The sequence below is a fragment of the Vicugna pacos genome, chromosome 16, assembly GCF_048564905.1.
Source record: "Vicugna pacos chromosome 16, VicPac4, whole genome shotgun sequence".
Classification (NCBI taxonomy): domain Eukaryota; kingdom Metazoa; phylum Chordata; class Mammalia; order Artiodactyla; family Camelidae; genus Vicugna; species Vicugna pacos.
This window is the reverse complement of record NC_133002.1, coordinates 52947370-52967120: the sequence shown is the minus strand read 5'-3', so window position 1 is coordinate 52967120 and position 19751 is coordinate 52947370. Positions and strand designations below refer to the sequence as shown.

At 40.6% G+C, this 19751-nt stretch overlaps 1 protein-coding gene across 2 annotated transcripts; it reads right to left on the bottom strand.

Annotated features, from left to right (window-relative positions):
- Nucleotides 1–1435: 1435 nt before the first annotated feature.
- PRKAR1A (protein kinase cAMP-dependent type I regulatory subunit alpha) lies at nucleotides 1436–18306 on the bottom strand. Of its 2 annotated transcripts, none has more exons than XM_015235221.3 (11): nucleotides 18155–18306; nucleotides 14753–14932; nucleotides 9708–9878; nucleotides 8768–8859; nucleotides 8482–8543; nucleotides 7430–7476; nucleotides 6702–6860; nucleotides 5606–5666; nucleotides 4339–4460; nucleotides 3296–3377; nucleotides 1436–2966 (listed from the first exon to the last, which is right to left on the bottom strand). In XM_015235221.3, exons 2-11 carry the CDS (start codon nucleotides 14924–14926, stop codon nucleotides 2794–2796), a joined length of 1143 nt encoding a protein of 380 aa, XP_015090707.1. In that variant the 5' UTR covers nucleotides 14927–14932; nucleotides 18155–18306; the 3' UTR covers nucleotides 1436–2793. The 2 variants fall into 2 exon arrangements, with proteins under 2 accessions (XP_015090707.1, XP_006199404.1); XM_006199342.4 differs by lacking the exon at nucleotides 18155–18306 and adding an exon at nucleotides 17746–17901.
- Between the last annotated feature and the right edge of the window lie 1445 nt (nucleotides 18307–19751).

Sequence of the window (19751 nt, the reverse complement as noted above, 5' to 3'; positions counted from 1 at the left end):
AAAGTGGTAGAATTATCTCCAACTTCACTGGATATAAAGAAATTAACTGCAATACACTAATGAATACAACGTAATCATCCCATGCCTCAGAAATTTGAAGAATAATTGTATCAGAAATGACTTTATATGTGCAAAATATAGAAGCATACCTAAATATCTGAACGCAAATGTTAAACTTGAACCAAAACTATGCTGATCTAGAAACGGTATTTCCCCGTTAAGGCTGGAAAAGATTCAAGGCCAGAGAACCAGTCTGTCTTCAATAAAAAAGAAATCTTTGGCTCTTGATTTAATCTTTCCCTTCCATTACTCAGGAAACAGGTCTGCTACATCTCAATTACCCTTTAAGTAAGGCTTTTAGATTCATTCTTTGACAAACTGGATTGGAACCACTGAAAATAAACATTACTCTTTCAGAACCCTGACCCACTAATTCACTTTCCTGGCCCACCAGATTCGGAGTTTCTGGGGAAGGGGGAGGGAGAAGAGAAGGGAAGGAGAAAGGGAAGAAAAACTGATTCATTAAAGAATTAAATTATTTAATCTTTTTTTATTACTTGACCTACGGTTAAGACAATCTACAACAAAAAGAAGAGTGTATTAGCACACGCAGTATAATCCGACTAGTAACCAGGAAACAGTACAAAACGGTCCTTTGGCCACCTATGCTCCCTACAGCAGGATCTCATAAATTCACTCACCGAGCCCAGAAATGGCTGCAAAAGCCCTGAATGTCAACTGAGACACATCATGCCAGTGGTGATTTGCCGCATACACTCAGATTGCACAAAGATAAAGCTTTAAATGTGATCATTTTTAAATTCTGACTTAAATTTTCATAGATTAAAAACTACAAAAGGGAGTAAACAGCAAGCCAATGATTTAAGAGCAAAGCACATGTAGAAGCATCGTATGTATCTATACATGAACATGGTTATATACATACATGAAATTGTACAAATTGATGGTATTCTAAGTTGAGTTAAGTACAATTTTGGCATTTTAACAAAGATCAAATCAAGCTTTAAGCTAATAAGCACATTAATTTCTATTTTTTATATTTTAAATATAAAAAAGTGGCTAAACACGAAACAGATCAGAAAATCCTCACTTAATATATTGAAAAATAAAAAATTTGTAGTAAGGTGGCTTTCTATCCCACACTAGAATGTAAATAAAACCTCTTTCCCAGATTTATACTCCTAACTTAATAACAACCTAAAAACCATTCAAATCTATGAAAAAAAAAATCTACCATGGTCAATTTAAATTACCAGGAGATGGGGAAGGAGAGGGGATTAATAATCACAGCTAGTTGCACAGATGGAAAATGCTTGCAGTCACTCCCAATATAACCCTACCTATATAAATCACAATGTAAATGCAAGTGCCTACATTACGGAACTGTGAAATTTTGTTTAAAAAATGACAATAATAAAAATAAACAGTTCGGTTTATTGGTGCACATGGAATAATGTAACAACACGTTAAGATTGATAAGGCTGGAAAATACTGAAATACAGTTAAGACTCAAAACACAAGTTTACACAAAAAAGTTTGGTAGAGAAATAAAATGAAAAGCAGAACTTCTCAGCAGGATTGCCTTTTAGACCAATTTGAAACAGACACATCTTACCCCACCTCTAAACCACCATCAATTCTAGTTGATGTAAAAAGGAGGGAAGTTAAGCCAAAGTAAAACGCCTCTTTCCAAATCTCATGCCCCAGTGAATGTGATGGGGCAAAGTTCCCAGCGTGGAACGCTGGCCACCTGGCATGTCTCCCCCTAGCAGAACCACCTCCGTTTTCCTGCTACAACATTTGTTCCATCTAGTCTGTCTCTTCCCAGCAAGTCCAACCTCCTGGGATCAGTGTTTAAGGAGCACAAGAGATTATTATCCTGGAATCAACTGAAGGATATACATTAACCAAAATCTCTAAGTTAACAACCAAGAGTGCAGACCTCAAATTCTTATCCTCCATTCAGCATCTGATGGTCAGTATTTGGCACTAGGTGGATAAATAAAGGTCTGATCAGAATTTGTGAGCTGAGGCAGACATAATTAAATCATAACCCAATATTTGCAGCCTATGATTTGGTTTCAAACTCAAAAGGCAGGTATAGTCAGAGAAGTGGAGAGGAAACATTAATAACAAGATATAAACAAAACCAGGTAAATTAGCTTGACAAATCAAAATTGTTAAAAAGAAAAAAAAAACTGAACAGATCAGATGAATCTGATCACTAGCAAAAATGGGCATTTCTCCACCCTTAAAACTAGTTTAAATACAGGCAGGTGCCTTTCTACTGTACTAAGATTCTTCTACTTCTGTTTTTCCTAATCCTCAGAGCTTAATGAGAAATCATTTATTCTATAAGAAATACAGCATATATGGCCACAATCTAAAATATGCCTACGATAACAGGAAAATTACGTCACTTTAAAAAAAAATCTTGCACTGTTACATCATGACTATGGTAATTCATTTGGTGCAGGGATCTGCCCTCACCAGGAAGCATGGCACGCGCTGCCATGTGGAACACTAACACTGCACAAAGAGAAGCAGTAACAGCAAAGTCTCCAGAGAACTCTTTCTATTTATTTAACTGTGTACGAGCATTTGGTTAGTGCTCCGAAATAAAAACAGTGCAATAAAAGCAACTTTTAATAGAAACCGACAAGAAGCTGCGATGCCAGCGGCCACGTGGCGCTGCAGAGGGAACAGAAAGCAGTCTGCACGAGTGAAGCGTGGACTGGGGGGAGGCGAGGAGGGAGGCACAGGAGGCAGATTTCAGACAGACAGTGACACAAAACTGTTGTACTGCTGGATGTTTCGTTTGAGGATATCTGAGCACGGGCCAAGAACACGTTCAAATCTAGGTCGGTCCAGCTTAACGCACTTCAAGGGGCCACGAGCCACCACGGTGGCCGCACGGGGACGATTCATCAGCAGTGCGATTTCACCTGGAGAAAGGAAAGGCACGGTTAAGAGCAGGCTAACTTCCACGGAGGGCCGCTTTCTCGCAGGCACGCTTTGAGGGGAAAAGAACAGCATTTACTTCTCCTTATAACCTAGTACCAGCCACACCACATCTGCACTTAAACAACTGGTAGACATGAGACAATCAGTAACTTAATTATTAACTGAGTAAAGATCAAAATCTCACACTATTTCTCTCAGAGCGAGGAAACTAAAAACAAAATAATAAAATTCAAGAAAAAACAAGATTATGAAAGACTGATACCTCATTGAGAGAAGAAATTATATGTTTAGGATGAGGAAATCCACATACCAAAATAATCAGAAGGCCCCAATCTTCCCACTTCAACAAATTCTTCATTTTCTGAACGACGCTGCAGCACAGCCGCTGAGCCCTGGGATGAAGCCACCGAAAAGCAAAATACATGAACACTTTCAAATCCAGGCTGGTATGTTAAACATCCTATGCAATTTTAGCTACTTTTCAGAAATGAAAACAAACAAAAAGGACTCAGCAGTTACTGCAAGTCAGCGTCTGTGCGACAGAGCACACCTGCAGAGAGGCACTACGTGGGCTTCATGCCTGTTCACTCAGCAGCCCCCGCCGGGGGGCCCCTCACCAAGCTGAGGTGCCTAAAGGTTAGCAAACTGCGGCCGGAGGGCCGAATCCAAGGTCACAGCTTTTTTTTTAATAAATAAAACTTTATAGGAACAACACACCAATTCAGTTACACACTGCCTATGGCTGCTTTCCCACTATGACAACAGAGGTGAGTCTGCAACAGAAACACTACAGCTCACAGAAGCCTAAATTACTTACCGTCTGGCCCTTTACAGAAAGAGTCCCTCGACCCCTGGTTTAAACAACACCATTAGCATCCACTGAGCCACATTCATACAAACTCTGCTATGTGGCGCTCCTTGGCCAGCAAAGGTATCTGCTGTACATTTCCATGGATCATGAAGATAGAAAACCTAGTAACCTTTAGAATTTAAATACTGGACTTTGATCCTTGTTTGTCCAATAGCCCAAACGCGTGATTTTAACGAGGATGGTGCAGCACACGTTAACAGTCTGTCACGCTAAATGGCTGGGCTCTGTCTGGCTTGCGTGATGAGGACTCATCTAAGCCAGTCACAATTTGGCTATTACCTCAGGGATAGCCCTTCCAGAATTTCGCCTCAAACTCATGTAAAACGTGGTGGCCTGGCAGAAAACCAAACAAATGCATTTCAAAGTGAATGATAATTTTTAAATAGAACTGTCAGGTGATCTTAAAAACTAAAGCCATAAAGCAGAATCGGTATTCCCTGTTTTCTCGCTTCCGCCGTACCATCAACTGCAGAGCTGTTTACCTCTAAAATAATGAAGAACTCATCCCCTGGTTCTCCCTGCACCACAATCTTCTGCCCATCTTCAAACTGGACCGGTTCCAATGCATCAGCTACTGTGAGACGTTCCCACTTGTCCAGAGATTCTATAAGGAAAGAATTGGAAGAATTTGTCTACATTATTTGGTGCTGCTAGAAATTTTTAAAGAAGTCAACCAAACAGCCATGCCAATTTAACTGTCTAGTAATGGCTCAGATTAAACACGGCACCTGCCTTCAAATGCCTCTCGTTTCAGAGAGATCCTCCTCTTACTTACGGGTGGCCCTTAGAGCCTTCCTTCAGTAGCACGGTGGCCAAGTTAATTTATACCAACTAAATCCAATGGCAAAAGAATAAAACGAATGCCATCATTAAGTATTCCTAAAAACTGCCATCGATAGAAATCAAACCCACAATTACAGGACCTAAAAGTAACAGTGTCAGCAACTATGCCATTCCAGAGATTCACAGAAATAATGTATCTATTTATCTCCTCAGCTGAATTTATGAAACCAACAAGAGTAACTAGAAAACAACTTTTGTTCCCAAAGGCCAACCTAACACCCAAGACACTAAGTAAATGTAATTATTTCAGAGAAAGGACAAATAAGGGCAAAAAAAGTCAATTCACTGTAACAAAGCAATGGCTGAAGACTATTACCTTTGAAAAATCACCATATCCTCTCCCAATGAAGAACAGCTTGTAATAATGTCTCTAAGTCCACATAACTAAATATATAGAAATATCTACAACCACCCTGCTTTACTCTAGATTTCCATAAACTTCTAGTACATTTTCAGAGAAAGCCAGCAAATGATACCTCATCTTCCTACAGAGGAAACGCATTCCTGGAAATACTCACTTTCTTGAATCAATAAACTCACTGATGGAGCAAGAGATTCAATTCAGAAGTCACAGGGAAGAACTGTGAATGTCTACAGTCAGGAGGAGGACACTTTTAGCCTTTCTGTCTCTCCAGGACACGTAATTCCAGAAACCTTTCTCCAAATCTAGTAATTTCTATTTAAGAGTTTTCTCATATACTAGCCAATTAAACACACTTTAAAATGACTTCTTAGTCAAACATCAACTTTGCATTCCATGTGCTTTTCATTACCATTAGTATTAGCAAAAAAAAAAGAGTGAGCAAGTTGATAACTGGCGCAGTCTTTATGAAACATAATGGGTTCTCCTTAAGCATCATGAACACTTCAATTTAACAACTCTCCACGCAATCTTCCAAAACTCACCTAAAATAGACACTTTACTAAGGAACTCCTCATACATCTTCCGCTTTCTCAGCGTGCTTCCCTGTAAACGAAAAAAATTTAAAAATCGTATCTCTAAAATGTGTGATTCACATAACGCTGTGGAATAAGAAATATTAAGTTTCAAGCAAATTAACAACAGAGAAGTCAAAGCTTGCTGCTGCTGCTTCTTGACACATGATTGTTCTCCTTCGTGCCGAAGACGGCAAGCCCTCTACTCGGTTCAATAAAAACCTTTTAGTAACTTTCTACTAAAAGGATCACCAGGTATATGGCCAAAATATTCACCAATTTACTGAAGTATCAAATAAGCAAATAATCAGTTCTCAAAAAAAAAAGCAAATATGTGTGACTAGAGCTAAATATTTTTCCAGCCCAGGGTTCTTTCCCACAATCCCAATCCTCCACAGAAATAAGGAAATAAAACTGCTACCATATAAACAACATCCCCGCCATCCCTGACAAGAGTGCTATACCCCAAACTAAACCAAAATTTCTTATCTGCAAGGTTTGTTAAATATATCAAGGGGAAACACACAGTTCCTCTATAACATTCTGTTCACAGTAAACTATCTTGCAATTTATATATTTATACACTTAAAATACATATATAACATATATTTACATATATTATCATTTCTATTTATTACACACAAATATACATATAATGTATATATTTCCATCCCCTCAATACAGAAAATTTTCTAAACATATCCAACTGCACATTGTAAAATAGCCAGATAGGTACTATACAAACCTAAGAAAGTCATTCAGGATGATTCCTGTCATTAGCTGGGACTTAAATACTCAAGCTACTCCATAAATGTCACAAAGTTCGCAAAAAGTCTGCAGAATGTTCCAATGGTTTTATTACTTTGTTTATTCCCTTAATGAGAAGGGAATGTGAAATCTGCATTACTGATAACCAGGTACAATGAATAATGCTACGCTGAGCTTAATGTAAAGCATTCAATCACTGAAAGTAAAAAATATTCTCACTTTAACTTGGTGCTATTACTCAAGCGTTAGTTACATACACTCGATTGTAAATCACACTCCAAAAACCATGGTGTCTTACCATAAGGATTCTTCTATAGCTGTCTCGGTCGATACCCCACAATTTCACATTTGTCTTTGCCTTGACAGTGGCTGCTCTAGGTGTTCCATAAATCAAAGCAAGTTCCCCAAAGCTCCCTCCTTCCCCAACACTGGTTGCCCATTCATTGTTGACATAGACCTAAAATACAAACAAACTGGTTTTTTCTACATACAAAACACATAAGTTTGAAAAACCCACAAACATTTTTAAGAGGTCCGAATCCTGAACTTTGTTTTAAAAAACAAGAGTATGTTATGTTTTCGGTATACAGCAGAGCAAAATGGCTGATTTCTGACAATGAGTTAAGTAAGTTCAGAGTGTCTATGATTACCTGGTTTAACTATCTTAATAGGCATTTTACTTGCACAGGGCACTGAGTTTTCTAATAATCTTAAGAAAGCAACATGACTTAGAGATTTAAGAAGACCTTACCAAGTCTCACAGCTCATTACCAGATCAATCCAGACTCTCCCTTACACTTGGCCTGCTCCACAGCATACACGTGCCTCAACTACTCTAGAAAAAGTTCTGAACTGTATGTCTAGCTAAAGAAATTACCTGTAAGAAGTTTCTGTGTCATTACAATATTTGGCAAAAGGAATTTAACATACATGGGCTATAATAGCCCTTCAGAAACTCTTAGCAATAAATATTAACAAGTTGACTTTTAAGATTATCAACATATTTTTGCTATAATTAAATCTTACATCCATCTCTCCTTGATCAATCACATAGAAGTTATCCCCTTCATCACCTAAAAATGAGGAGAATAAAAAAATTAGGAGCATATTATCAATTAAAAAGCACAAATCAAAATTACCAAAATAGGGGGGAGGATATAATTCAATGGTAGAGCATGTGTTTAGCATGCACAAGGTCCTGGATATCAATCCCCAGTACCACCATTAATCAATCAATAAATAAACCTAATTACCTCCCCAGCAAACAGATCCAAAAACAAAAACAAAAACAAAAACAAAAAAACCCTACCAAATTAACGTAAAATAATAAACTTACTAAGGTGCTGTGGGAGAAAAGAGTATATTACAAATTAACAGAATCTTTCAGGAAAAAAAAGTCCAGCAATATATTTCAAAGTCATAAAACTGATCAAGTTTTTGTCATCTCGTGGTCAAGAATATCTCTGAAAAATGACTTAAAAAAGCACTGTGTGTACAAAGATATTAAACGCTACATCATCTGTAACAACGACAAAACCAGAAACAACTCAAATAGTTAAGTAACAAAATATCAGATAGTCACTAAACAAGAAGACATACAGATCACGAAGACCCATGAAAATACCAAGAGTAAATCAGAAAGGAAAAAAGGGGAGAGATCCAAAAGATGAGACCCACGTTAGCATGTGGCCAAACGGTCAAGACTCAGGAGACAGCAAGGAACCTTACGAAGAGAGAAGCCACACGATGAAGAGTGGGAGCGCTCTGATTGTTTCCTGCTTTATTTTACTAAGTGGTTAACCATCAATAAGAAGGATGTATGAAACACACGTGGTTCTCAAACTCCATACAAAGCAAAAACGCATGAATTTCCTTTAACAGTTACTATAAACAAAACTGTATCAGATGCTTTGGGAACTATTAGTCCCTTAGACAAAATGTGCCTTTTAGCTCAGAAGACTTTAATTAAGAAAAGAAATAGGAAAGTCCAATAGTATAACAGAAGGGAAATGGTAGGCTTAAAGAGGAAAGCAAGAGTCAGTAATAATACTGTGTGTCGTAAAAGCATCGACCTTTACCTTGCTGAATAACAGTCTCTCCAGCAATAAAGGAAACCGGAAACATGGCATCAAAAATATCACTGCAAGGGAGAGAGGGCCTTGTGTTACATTTTATGTGCCTTTCCTATGGACTTCCAACATTAACCTTAGAATTAAAGCCCCCAGATTTTCAGCCTGGACTGTCATCAGGTAAACGACTGTTAAGAGCCTTAAAATCTGTGACCATGAGACTAGTTATGACTAGTTACTAGTTACGGACTGCAGCTGTACTAGAAAAGCAGTGTAACAAAGAATCTGTACCTACCTTCTCTCGTTATCATCAAGATGTGAAAACAGCACATTCTTTTCAATGGCTTTAGCTAAAGCAGCCATTGTCTTATAATCTTTTGGTATAACCTAAGAAAAAAATAGAAAGTCAAATGACAATTCCATAAACCAAGACCATTTCATGTCTGCAACCTATTATTCAATTAAATGTCAAGTTCATTATGGTATTTAAATATTTTCAACACAACACTCTTACACTATCTTTGATCCACAAACACTCAACATATATTGACTAATTAATCCCTTTGGCTACAACCAGGCCTGTATTTAAAGGCTGGTACTTGGTTCCTAGTCAACAACTAAAGACACAGGTCAAAACACCTTGGCACTGACACAACACTGTGAACTGACTACACCTCAACTTAAAAAAACAACAAACAAAAAACACCTTGCCCCGAGTCATTACTGAGGCAAAACTAAGCATTTTATGACAACTAGTCATTTTTTAAACTGATCATGTGCTACTAGTTTCACAACTTCTTGCCAGCACAATTCTCTTCCCTGTTCAGGCTAACAGCGTACCTCAAAATGGCAGACTGGCTCTAAGGAAGAGCCAATTGAGATGAACGAAGCTCACAGGATAAAAGATTAAAAGCCACAACATGAATTACAGGATGTTAAAAAAAACTGACACCATGATTCAAGGGGAAACAGAGTAGTGCCTGCTCTTCTACTGCAAAACACCATCAAACCCCCAAAATGCAATTATTCACTGTTTTATAATTACTATTAATTATTTCCTTTAATGACATGCTATTGAAGAAACCTGTTCCCCAGTGCCCAGGAACCACACAGGATGCAGTACAATCTACCCTGCCTGTGTTTTACTATTCAAGAGTGCACGTCTTCATCAAAGGAGACTGAATGACTAGCACGTGGGTCTCGAAAACATTTCAATGTTCAGCTATCCAAAGCACCTTTCTGACGTATGACGCAGCATCTTCCTCCGTGTAGACCTCAGCGCTGATAGCACCTCGTCGCCTGCGGCCCTTTACCACGGGGTTGGGGGGAGGAGGAGAGATTTCATCCTCCCTCGAGTCCGCACGGCTGCTCGCTTTCTGCAGATTCTGGATCTGTTTTGCCTCCTCCTGAAAAAAATTGTGACTTTATAACCTTCAGCATATAAAGCTGGTAGTCTCACATTCCAGTGACAGTCCTTCTCAGTCACTTCAAATCCCTTCCTCTATTACCAAGGTGAAAGTTAAGGGGAAAAAGGCCAATTACAAATGGGAAAAAAATAGTCAAGTCTGTAAAGAAATATTCTGAAACTGTACTGTTTCTCCGATGATGACAGATGCTATACTTATTAATGAACAAAAGCCACTGGTACGAGGACAATAACATGCAAATAAAAAACTGGGTATTCATTATAATAATATATCAACAATGATTTATAACGCACACAACAGCAATAAACTGCAAGACAAACTCCTGGGAAATCAGCGTTGAGATCCCTGCCCCATCCTACTCCCAAGAATGTCATCTGGGAATAAACACTCAGGCACAGCAAAGCGATACAAGAATGTCTAGATTACTGGTTTGTTCCATTAATTCAGTAAGTATTCTCCGGATCTGCCACGCCAAGTCTACGCTAGGCAAGGGGAATATAAAAACCAGAGAGAGTCATGAGCCCGTGGAATTCATATTCTAGCTGGAGTCTCAGATAAAGACAATGAAATGATGTGATACTAACCAAGAATTTAAATAAGATCAAATGTAACAATACTTCTCCTTAACAGAGCTAGAAGCATTCTTTATTATCAGGGTTTACACTTGAAGTTAAAACAAGAAAAGTTTACCTGCTTTAAAAAACTTCCTAGTAAACCAATCTGCATAAAACTGATGAACTATTTTAAACACTCTTATTTTTCAGATCTAGGGCCTTAAAAAGAAACTCCTCTCAGGTCTGCAGTAAAGAATGAGTTATGCCTGACATAAAATCAGAATTTTAAAAAGCTAAGAATGTATTATCTACTACTTTCTCATTCATCTGACTCATTCTCCATTATTTTTCTAAACCATCTTTCAAATTCTAAATGAACTTAGCATTTACTAATTATTTCTGAAAATTTTTTGATAAAAAAGAAATTAAGGAGACGACTACTCTCTCTCCTGCCTGGTACTCAGCTCTGCATCTGGCAGCAAGGCAAATAAAAGAACATGCACATGCAGCATGAAAAGCCTAGAACCACAACCAGTTATTATTAACAGTGTTTATTCTATTAGTAACGTCATGCCTGGTTTTTATTTTTTTGGAGGAAGGAGGCAACTTCATTTTTCTCATTTCTCTAGAGTTTCTAATTTCCAATTAAAAACACAGTAAGAAAAGCCTATAACAAAAATAACTTCAATATAGTTGTATAGTTAGTTACAAATGCAATTACTTGTTGACCAAATAATCCAGTAATTCTACTGCCAGGAATTTACTCTAAAATATGCATGTATGTGAAATGACAGATCTACCAAGTTATTTACTATATCACTGGTTTAACAGTAAAACACTGAGAACAACCAAATGGTCGCCAACGTGGTGATTAAGTAAATTGTAGTATATCCACACAATGGAATACCATACACACGTTGGAGAAGAACAGAAAGCTCTTTCATATATGAATTTGTAAATGCCCATGTATTGTCTATGGAACAGGAGCTGCATTCAAGGAAGTGAGGAAAAAGACTTTGTTGTTATACCCTTTTCTACCTACAGAATTTTGAACCCTGTGCAAATATGTAACCAATTTTTAAAAAAAAAAATACACATTTTAATAAAACTCACTTCATTTTCATTCTGGTAATTCCAATAACTAACTGGTAAGGTTTTCCCATTTCATATTAACTGAGAACTCTAAAACACAAGTCTCCTCAAAGTTTAAGAGTATAAATGAAAACACAAATTCCAACCCCAAAATTTGTCAGATATATTTCACAAAAATTTCATGAAAAATTTCACAACTACATCTCATTTGGAACTGTCTTCTATCTGACTTTTAAAGATAATTTTGAAGTACCAAAAGCATTTTGACTTCAACACTGTTTCATGGATTCTCGTCTTTAACAGCAACCAGACAGAACCTACCTGTCAAGACTCAGAGCCATCACTGAGATCATCGATTTCTACTGTGTGTCATGATACATTTTTATATCCTCCTTCTTGCTGTTGTCATTCTTCGGTCAGTCTCCTCCCTTGTCAGTTCTCCCACTTATTAAAACAAAAACAAAAGAACCTTTCCTAGTCTACCTACTGTCACCATGTTCTAGAGTATTACATTCAGATTCTGTCCCCACCACTTACTTAACATGTTTTCAACAATTGCTATTTGTTCCCTCCCTACCCTGGCCATTCCACTTTTCTCCACAGGTGAGGTAAACTTCCCACCCCACTGACTCGGGGCTTGGCACATGGCTTGTTTCAGCCATGGAACGCACATGGGCGTGTGCCTGTAAGGTTTGGTTCTGGCCCCAGGGGCATCTGATCTCCCTCTGCCTTGAGAACAGCACACCTCTATAATGACTACTCCTTCCACTCAGCCCCAGAACAAAACATGGAGCCCAGAAGGGAAGATGGGCCGAGCCCAGAAGAGCTGCATATGACCAAGAGATGAGGGCTTCTGCAGTAAACCACTGACATCTGGGCAATGTATGCTGCAGCAAAAGCTACTGCCCTGTATGACCACAGCCAAGTTAACTTGGTTTCTCTTGGTTTCACATGCTACCTCTGTAAAATGGTAATAATCACCAACCACACATACTGAAAATACGGAGAAATGTGTGTATGTAAAGTGCTCACAGAGTACCTGGCACACAGGAAACACTCCATAGTTGGAGCTATTAAAATTCCTCTATCAGAGAGGCAAGGTTCTACTAAATATATGCATTTAAAAAGGTTTGAATTATAAATAACAGTCTGAAGTAAAATGCAGACGCTTTCAACGGACCATCTATGAGACTTTTTGGTACATTTTTATTGACCAGTTGAGGGTACGAGAAACATGACCCCCGGTTGACACAGAGAGAGGTGACAAGAATGTGACTGTATTTTCAGACACAGAACCTAACACCTAATGTATAGAACAATGACCTGTTGAAAAGCTGACAATCTAGTTACTTCAAGGCCAAATATGGGTATTCAACTCTGACTAAAGGAACTGTGCAAGCGAACAAAGATCCTTGAATTACAGGAATCACGGTGTTAAGCTGTAACTTTTATTAAGAGGTAAAGAAGCCAGCATACCTTAACTCAAAAGATTTCATGTGCAAAGAAACTACTTTAATGATTAATTTCTTGTTTTCTCTTGGTTAGTGCTGAAACATGGCCGTGAGAGTATAAACTCTGAAATGAGCACCATGCACGCCAACACTCCCTATAAAAAGACACACACTTAATGTCTCACCAACTCCATCCTCTCATCGGATGGTTTCTATTGATGTCCAAAGAGAAGAGGGATCACCTTACAGTGACCCATTTCAGAACCAGATCTCCAGGAACGCACTTTACTTCAAAACAGGGAAGACCCACAGCAGCCTGGCTCCACAGTGTTTCACTATTAGAAAACTGCTTAAACAGGAAAAAACCAAACTTTCTACCACAATTCTGAGACAGCAAGGCTACATTCACAGAGACTGGTCAGTTGCTTTTGTTGCTGTTCTCATTATTCTAATCATGATACCAGACACCAATTTTAACAAACAGTTTTTCAAAAAATCAGTAGAAAATACCCTATCACTGGGGCACCCAAACATTTTTTTAAACATCAGTATGAAAAGGTTCTTTTACTAATAAATTATGCTGATTAAGAAACTGTCCTGGGGAGGAGACGGCGCAGAGGTAGACTGTATGCCTAGCAAGCACAAGGTCCTGGGTTCAATCCCCAGCATCTCCTTTGAAAATAAACGAGTAAATAAAACCTAATTATCACCCCCCAATACAGTGCTGTATGTCAATTATACCGCAATAAAACTAGCAGGGAAAAAATTTAAAAAAAAAAAGAAAAGAAAAGAAACTGTCCAAACCCGTGGGGTATTTTACCAGTACTTCTATAATACAATAAGACAATTAAAAACCAAATAACTAAGAAAATGCCTCCCAACTGGTTCACAATCATTATGAACCATATTAAAACGTCAATACACATTTAAAAAAAAGCTGTGAATTTATCTTGCTGAATTTCAGAAGCAAATCAAACTACTCAAAACAATTAACGATCCAAATGTTCTCACTCATCCTTTTTTTGAGGGAAGTGAACTGAAGGGTTGTCCTTGATGATCAATTACCATTTCGCTTAGAAAAGCATACACCACATGCTTAGGTCCCCATCAACACACACGTAATGAGGACGAACAACAAAGCCCAAGAACTGGATTAATTTTTTTAAGAGAAAACAAATCCTGACCAAACCTGTAAATAAAGCAAAATTCTGACAACCATCAATCTTGATCTCTCTCCTCTATAGTCAGTTCATCGGAGACATAGTCTACAGTAAAACACACTTCACTAATTCAGTTTCTGATAAATGTCACAACCTAGACTCAAGTGTTTACTACGATTTCAAAAGGTGGAGTAAAGCTTTTAAGTTTACTTGTTTTGTTGAACAGAAAAGCATTAAATGCTTTAATGCATTAAATTTCTCACTTCACATAACTGCTGTACTACTTCTGATCTTGTCAGTTATTTTATTTAGTCAGTTTTACGTATTAATTAAAACAGTTACAAGAAACTACATCTCGAAATCCTGTTAGCTAAGGAAATTAAGCACACAGATTTGTTTTGATAACATCTACTGATTACAAAGTTAAAAATTACTACAAATGCCGTAACTACATTTCCCTTTTGAAGTTCTACTACAGACTTCTTATTTGGTCAGAATTTCTTTTCTTCCAAATGATACAACTCAGCAGCTTTCTACAGCATTACATTTAATCATTGTCAGGGTCATCTCATCTTCTCCCCCCATTTATTTTTTACCTTCTCCAGCCTCTCAAAGTATTCCCTGAGGAATGCCATGGGTCTCTCAGGCCGGGCAGTGCACAACTGCACGATAGAATCCTTGAGCAGCGCCTGAATGTTGTGCTTCTGGACATAGAGCTCACATTCCCGGAGGCTTCGCTCCTCCTCACTGGCGGTGCTGCCAGACGCCATGGTGGTCTACAGGAAAAACACACAGATGCTTGGGAAAACTATTTATAAAGAGCAAATGCCAATTTGGCCTTTGACTTACCAAATTCACAAGGATTTTTTTTTCCCTCACTAAGTAGATTTTTTTTTCCTTAACAGGACGGTGGGGGCTAGGGAGTAAAATACATAGAGAAATAGCATCCCCTTAAAGAAGTGTTTCATTTAAGTCCTGCTGCACAGGATCTAGGCTCCGTAGGCAGTAATAGTAAGAGGCAATAACCTTAGCTCCTGGGAGGAAGTATGAGCCACTATCCCCTGCAGAGGCGGGCTGCTGAGGAGTCAGGCCCTTAAGGGAATTTCATTCAGTTCTCCTCCTACAAAAGAAATCATGATGACGTGGGAAGTGTGTAACTGGTAAACAGGACAGAGAATTACAAGGGCACACAAGTCAGCAATAAGTGAAAGCAAGTAAGCACAATGAAGAACATCTGACATTCCCTATATGTAACTCGTATCCCAGAGGAATGTCCTAATTGTCAACCAGCAAACTACGGGAGCAAAGGCTTTGATTAGCTAACTACTAGCATAATCAAGATTTTTGGAAACATAAAAGAAATGCCAGATGAGTTTTAAAAGCAATCTTTTATTCTAGACTCTTTTTACCAGATTCTAGCCCTAGATAACACACTTACCCACTAGAAAGAGGGAATCCTTACTAGAAAAAAAATTACACACACATAAATAAACAAACACCTTACCAAGTAGAAAAGATTTTGACAGGAATATGTCAAAACATTTTCTTCATCTGGACAGGAAAATGTTAAAACACATGAAGTTTTAAACTCACATGAAGATCAATGGATAAATTTCATTTAGTGAATTCTAGAAGGTTCAAACTACCATGTGAAGTAAGCTAAACAGCAATATAATCGTGAGCAGCTAACCTTAGCCTGGAATCAAAAGCTTAGTAATTTAACAACAGTCATAACTGTTTTCTTTCCAACCTCTAATTATTAAGATCAGAGAAGATAAAATCAAGGTCCCCTCCATTCAGCAACTGAATTCAATACTAACCCGTTTTTTCCAAATATAACGCACACAAAACCACTGAGAAACTGTAAATTTAAAAGGAGAAAGAAACACCAGAGTAAAGAGCTGAAGTGCTCCACTGTTACTCATTTTGTTTTGACAACTTTCATGATAAAGGTCAATAACGAGGAGACCAACAGACCATGAGCAAGTTTGTAGCTCCCTGATAAGCACACAAAAATTAGAAGCCACAGAAAAAGAATCATGCCTCTACTTAATAAACAGTCAAAAAAAAAAAAAAGTCCATTTACTTTAGGATAGATTTATACTAGTCACTTTTCCAGGTCAGACTACCATATGAACTGATAATCTACTTCAGTAGAATTTTCTGCATTTGAAATATTGAAAGCCACTAAGAACAATGATAAATGATCTTTTTTATGCTCCAAAACATTCAGAAATACTATATTCAGACACATTTCAGGAGTATTAATACACGTACTCAACTGACAAATCAAAGATCAGGTCTGTGGTAGAAATAAGAGAACTGGGTCTAAAGATGAAGCTGGTCTTTTGCTTGCAAAAGTATATTAAAAAGACCAAAAAGAAGACACGGGAAATAAGGTAGCATTATTAACAAAAATGCCCCAGGATTAATCCAGTCACTGTGTGAACCCCTGAAATCCGTATTTCATGATCTTACTATTTTTAATCGAATATACCTAGATTAATTCTCTGCTCGTACTTAGCTTTAAGAGCCTAACAATTTAGCTTCCCTCACCCCTCCAATTATTTAACTGTTTTAAAACGTCACTGCATTGTCTCTACTCATAAGAAAACACTCAGATTTTCTTTTGGAAATTCAGCTGTGATAAAATTCAGTTTCAAAAGGATTTCATGAAATATTTAAAACACTCTGAGAAACTTGCTGATTCAGACCGCAGACCCTCAGACCAGCCATGAGCACTTTCTTGGGAGTAATCTTGAGGAAGTGTTAGCTTTCCTTCCCCTGCGGGAAAAGACCCATCTCTCGGCGAATCTCTCAAGTAGCTGAGACGTTTGGCACCGCACCTGCACTGAGCTGGAGGGGTTAACAGGTACCGCGTATTTTTCGAGAGAAAAGGCCAGGAAAATGCCCTTCACTTCATTTATGCCACAGTCATGGCCACAAAATGAAGGAAGGCCGATCCTTCATTCTGCTTTAGTCGGAAGGCCACAGTGGTGGCAAGGAGACCTCAGAGGGGAAAAAATCAGGAAAGGGAAGGAGATGAAAGGGGACAAAGGAAATTTAGGAGCCAAGCTAAGACCGTCCTGGGGGCGGGGGAGGGGCAGTAATCCCGGGAAGGAGAGGGAAAGCGATTGACGAGCAGACAGGAGGAAAATAAAAACGGCCGGGTCTCAAGTCGAGCCAGAAAAGCTGGAGGGAGATATGGCGAATTCCGGGAAAAGCGAGCTGTTGTCCTTCAGGAAATGGGGGAGGGCGAGCGAGGTGGCCGCGGCGCGCGGGGGCGGAGGCGGCGGGGGCGCAATGGCCGCGGAGTCGGGGAGCGCGCGCAGGTAGGGCGGCCGCGAAGCCCCGCACCGGAGCAGACGCCCCAAGGGTCTCGGAGGTACAGACTCCCGGCCGGGGGCGCGGCCCGGGGCGTGAGGCCTGCGGGGAGGCGCCCGCCGGAGCCGGGGAGGGGCAGGGGGGTGCGGCCGTCCCCCTGCAGGTCGCTCCCCGTGACGCCATCTTGGATCGGTCCAGCGCCCCCCAAACGGGCGGCGGGGCGGCGAAGCTCGCCAACCCGGGACCCCCGGCCGACCCCACTCACCTGGGGATGGGCGGCGGTGGGCACGGGGCTGCGGCTGCGAGGCGACGGCTTGCTGAGCTCTTTCAGCGTTTCCCTCCCAGCCGGGCGCCACTCTGCGATAGCGGCTCCGCGGCGGCTCCACCGGAAACGGCCCGGCCGCAGCCAATCAGCGTTTGGCTGCTGACGTCAATGCGCCTCGCTCTGGCCAGGGCCGTCGCCTTGGCAACCTTAAAGGCTCAGAGACGGGTTCCTCCCCCGCCGCTCTGAAGGACCCCCCTCCCACTTCCCCCTAGAATCGATTCCCTTCTGCTCTTCTTTCGGTCTTACCTCGTCCCTTAACTGTAGCCGTTTCCTCAAAACTGCCTCTTGTCTATTGCCTCACTCTCTCTAACCCTGGGCTTCCCTCCTCTGTTCACCTGCCTCCCCTTACCTGTTCCTTTCTGGATGCCTCAGGTCCCCTTTATTCTTCCTTCTGCTCTTCCTCTCTGCGTGGCTGTCTCCTCTCTCCTATCTTCGAGATCTCCCCACTCTCGCTCCTACTTCCCCCGCAGCCTCGGCCTTTTCTCCCTCCCTTCAACCCCCGCCCCCCACCCAGGCCGACCCACGTGGGGCGTCTCGGATGACAGGTGGGCGACTCCGCCCCGTGGCCCCTGCCGGAGGCGGACGCGGAGCCGGGGAGGGGAGATTCCTGCCGTTTCCAGGCCCCACAGGAGGAGGCGGCCCTCCGGCGGATCTGTGGCAGCTGCGCCGCCAGCCGAATGCGGGCAAATGCCGAGATGCGCACGCCCGGCCGCGCATCCTATGCTCGGCAAGCGCCGTGCGGGCCTCCAGGCTCCGGCCCGCCATCCGGTCCAGGAAATCTGAGCCCTGCCAAGCGTCTGTTTGGCAGATTGGGCTGCTCTCCTCTCCGGGGGTGCTGTCATCAATGGAGGCCACACCGTCCCTTTGGGCACAAAACGGTCCGGAGAGGACTGAGTCCTTCTAGAACCTGAAATGCCCCCTCCCCCCGATCCTCGCACCTGACCCTGTATGATGAGAAGTACAGATCGTGCAGATGATCACAAACCCTCTGTGACCATACAAGAAATCTCAACTGCCTGCAAAAACTGCAGTAATTGGGGATGATTTGGGGAGGACGGGCGAGAGACTTTTTTATTGGTTCAGCCTTTTTTTTCCACCGGAGTGTCGGTGGAAGAAGAGAGGGGATGCAGGGGACAGTTTCAGACATATAACGTCGCCGGATGAATAAAGACGCCCCTTGGAAGACAAGCCCCTTGTGTCTGGCTCGTACCTTTGTACTCTTGCGGTATATAGCTCAAGGGCTGTATGTGTAAAATACACAATGTGTTTAACACCTAATACGAAAAATATATACTGATATCTCGTTTATAATTTTTATATATATTCCAGGTAGAAACTAATCTTTTGGATATATTAGGTTAAATATTACTAAAATTAATTTTGCCTTTTTTTTTTATCTTTTTACTATAGCTATTACCTATATGGCTCATGCTTATAGTATTTCTGTTGGACAGTCCTAGCCGGCCAACTGCTCCCCTTAATCCACCAGTATGATGAGGGTCCTGCTTATCATAGAATTTCTTTTACTTAGTTGTGGTTAACCCCTGCTTTCTTTTTTGTTTTGTTTTCGGTTTTTTTTTTTCCAGGGGGAGGGGAGGTAATTAGGTTTACTTATTTATTTGTAATGGAGGCACTGGGGATTGAACTCAGGCCCTCGTGCATGCTAAGCATACACTCCACCACTGAGCTGTGCACCCCCTACACACACCCCATTATACCCTGCTGTCTGAAAATCAGGAAGCAGAGGCAACATCAGAAGGGCGGGATTAGGCCTATAAGAGGGAATGTAAGAGGGAAGCTGCTTCTCCCACCCATGCCTCCACCTGCTGACTGTTCCTTCGCCAGGGATGGGTGGAATGGGGATTAAAGACAGAGCCCCAGTCATATAGGATTTCACCCTTGTCCGTACAAAGAAAGGCTAAAAAACCGAATCCTAAGCTGGCAAG

Bases quoted from the DNA above. Each gene is read 5' to 3' on its own strand.
- PRKAR1A (XM_015235221.3), bottom strand. From the start codon at position 14,926: ATGGCGTCTGGCAGCACCGCCAGTGAGGAGGAGCGAAGCCTCCGGGAA. The intron at 4,461-5,605 runs GTGAGTTTTGGA...CTTTCCTTATAG, and splicing joins TAGTAAAGTGTCTATTTTAG to AATCTCTGGACAAGTGGGAA. The intron at 3,378-4,338 runs GTAAACAGCTCT...GCTTCATCCCAG, and splicing joins AGTTCTTCATTATTTTAGAG to GGCTCAGCGGCTGTGCTGCA.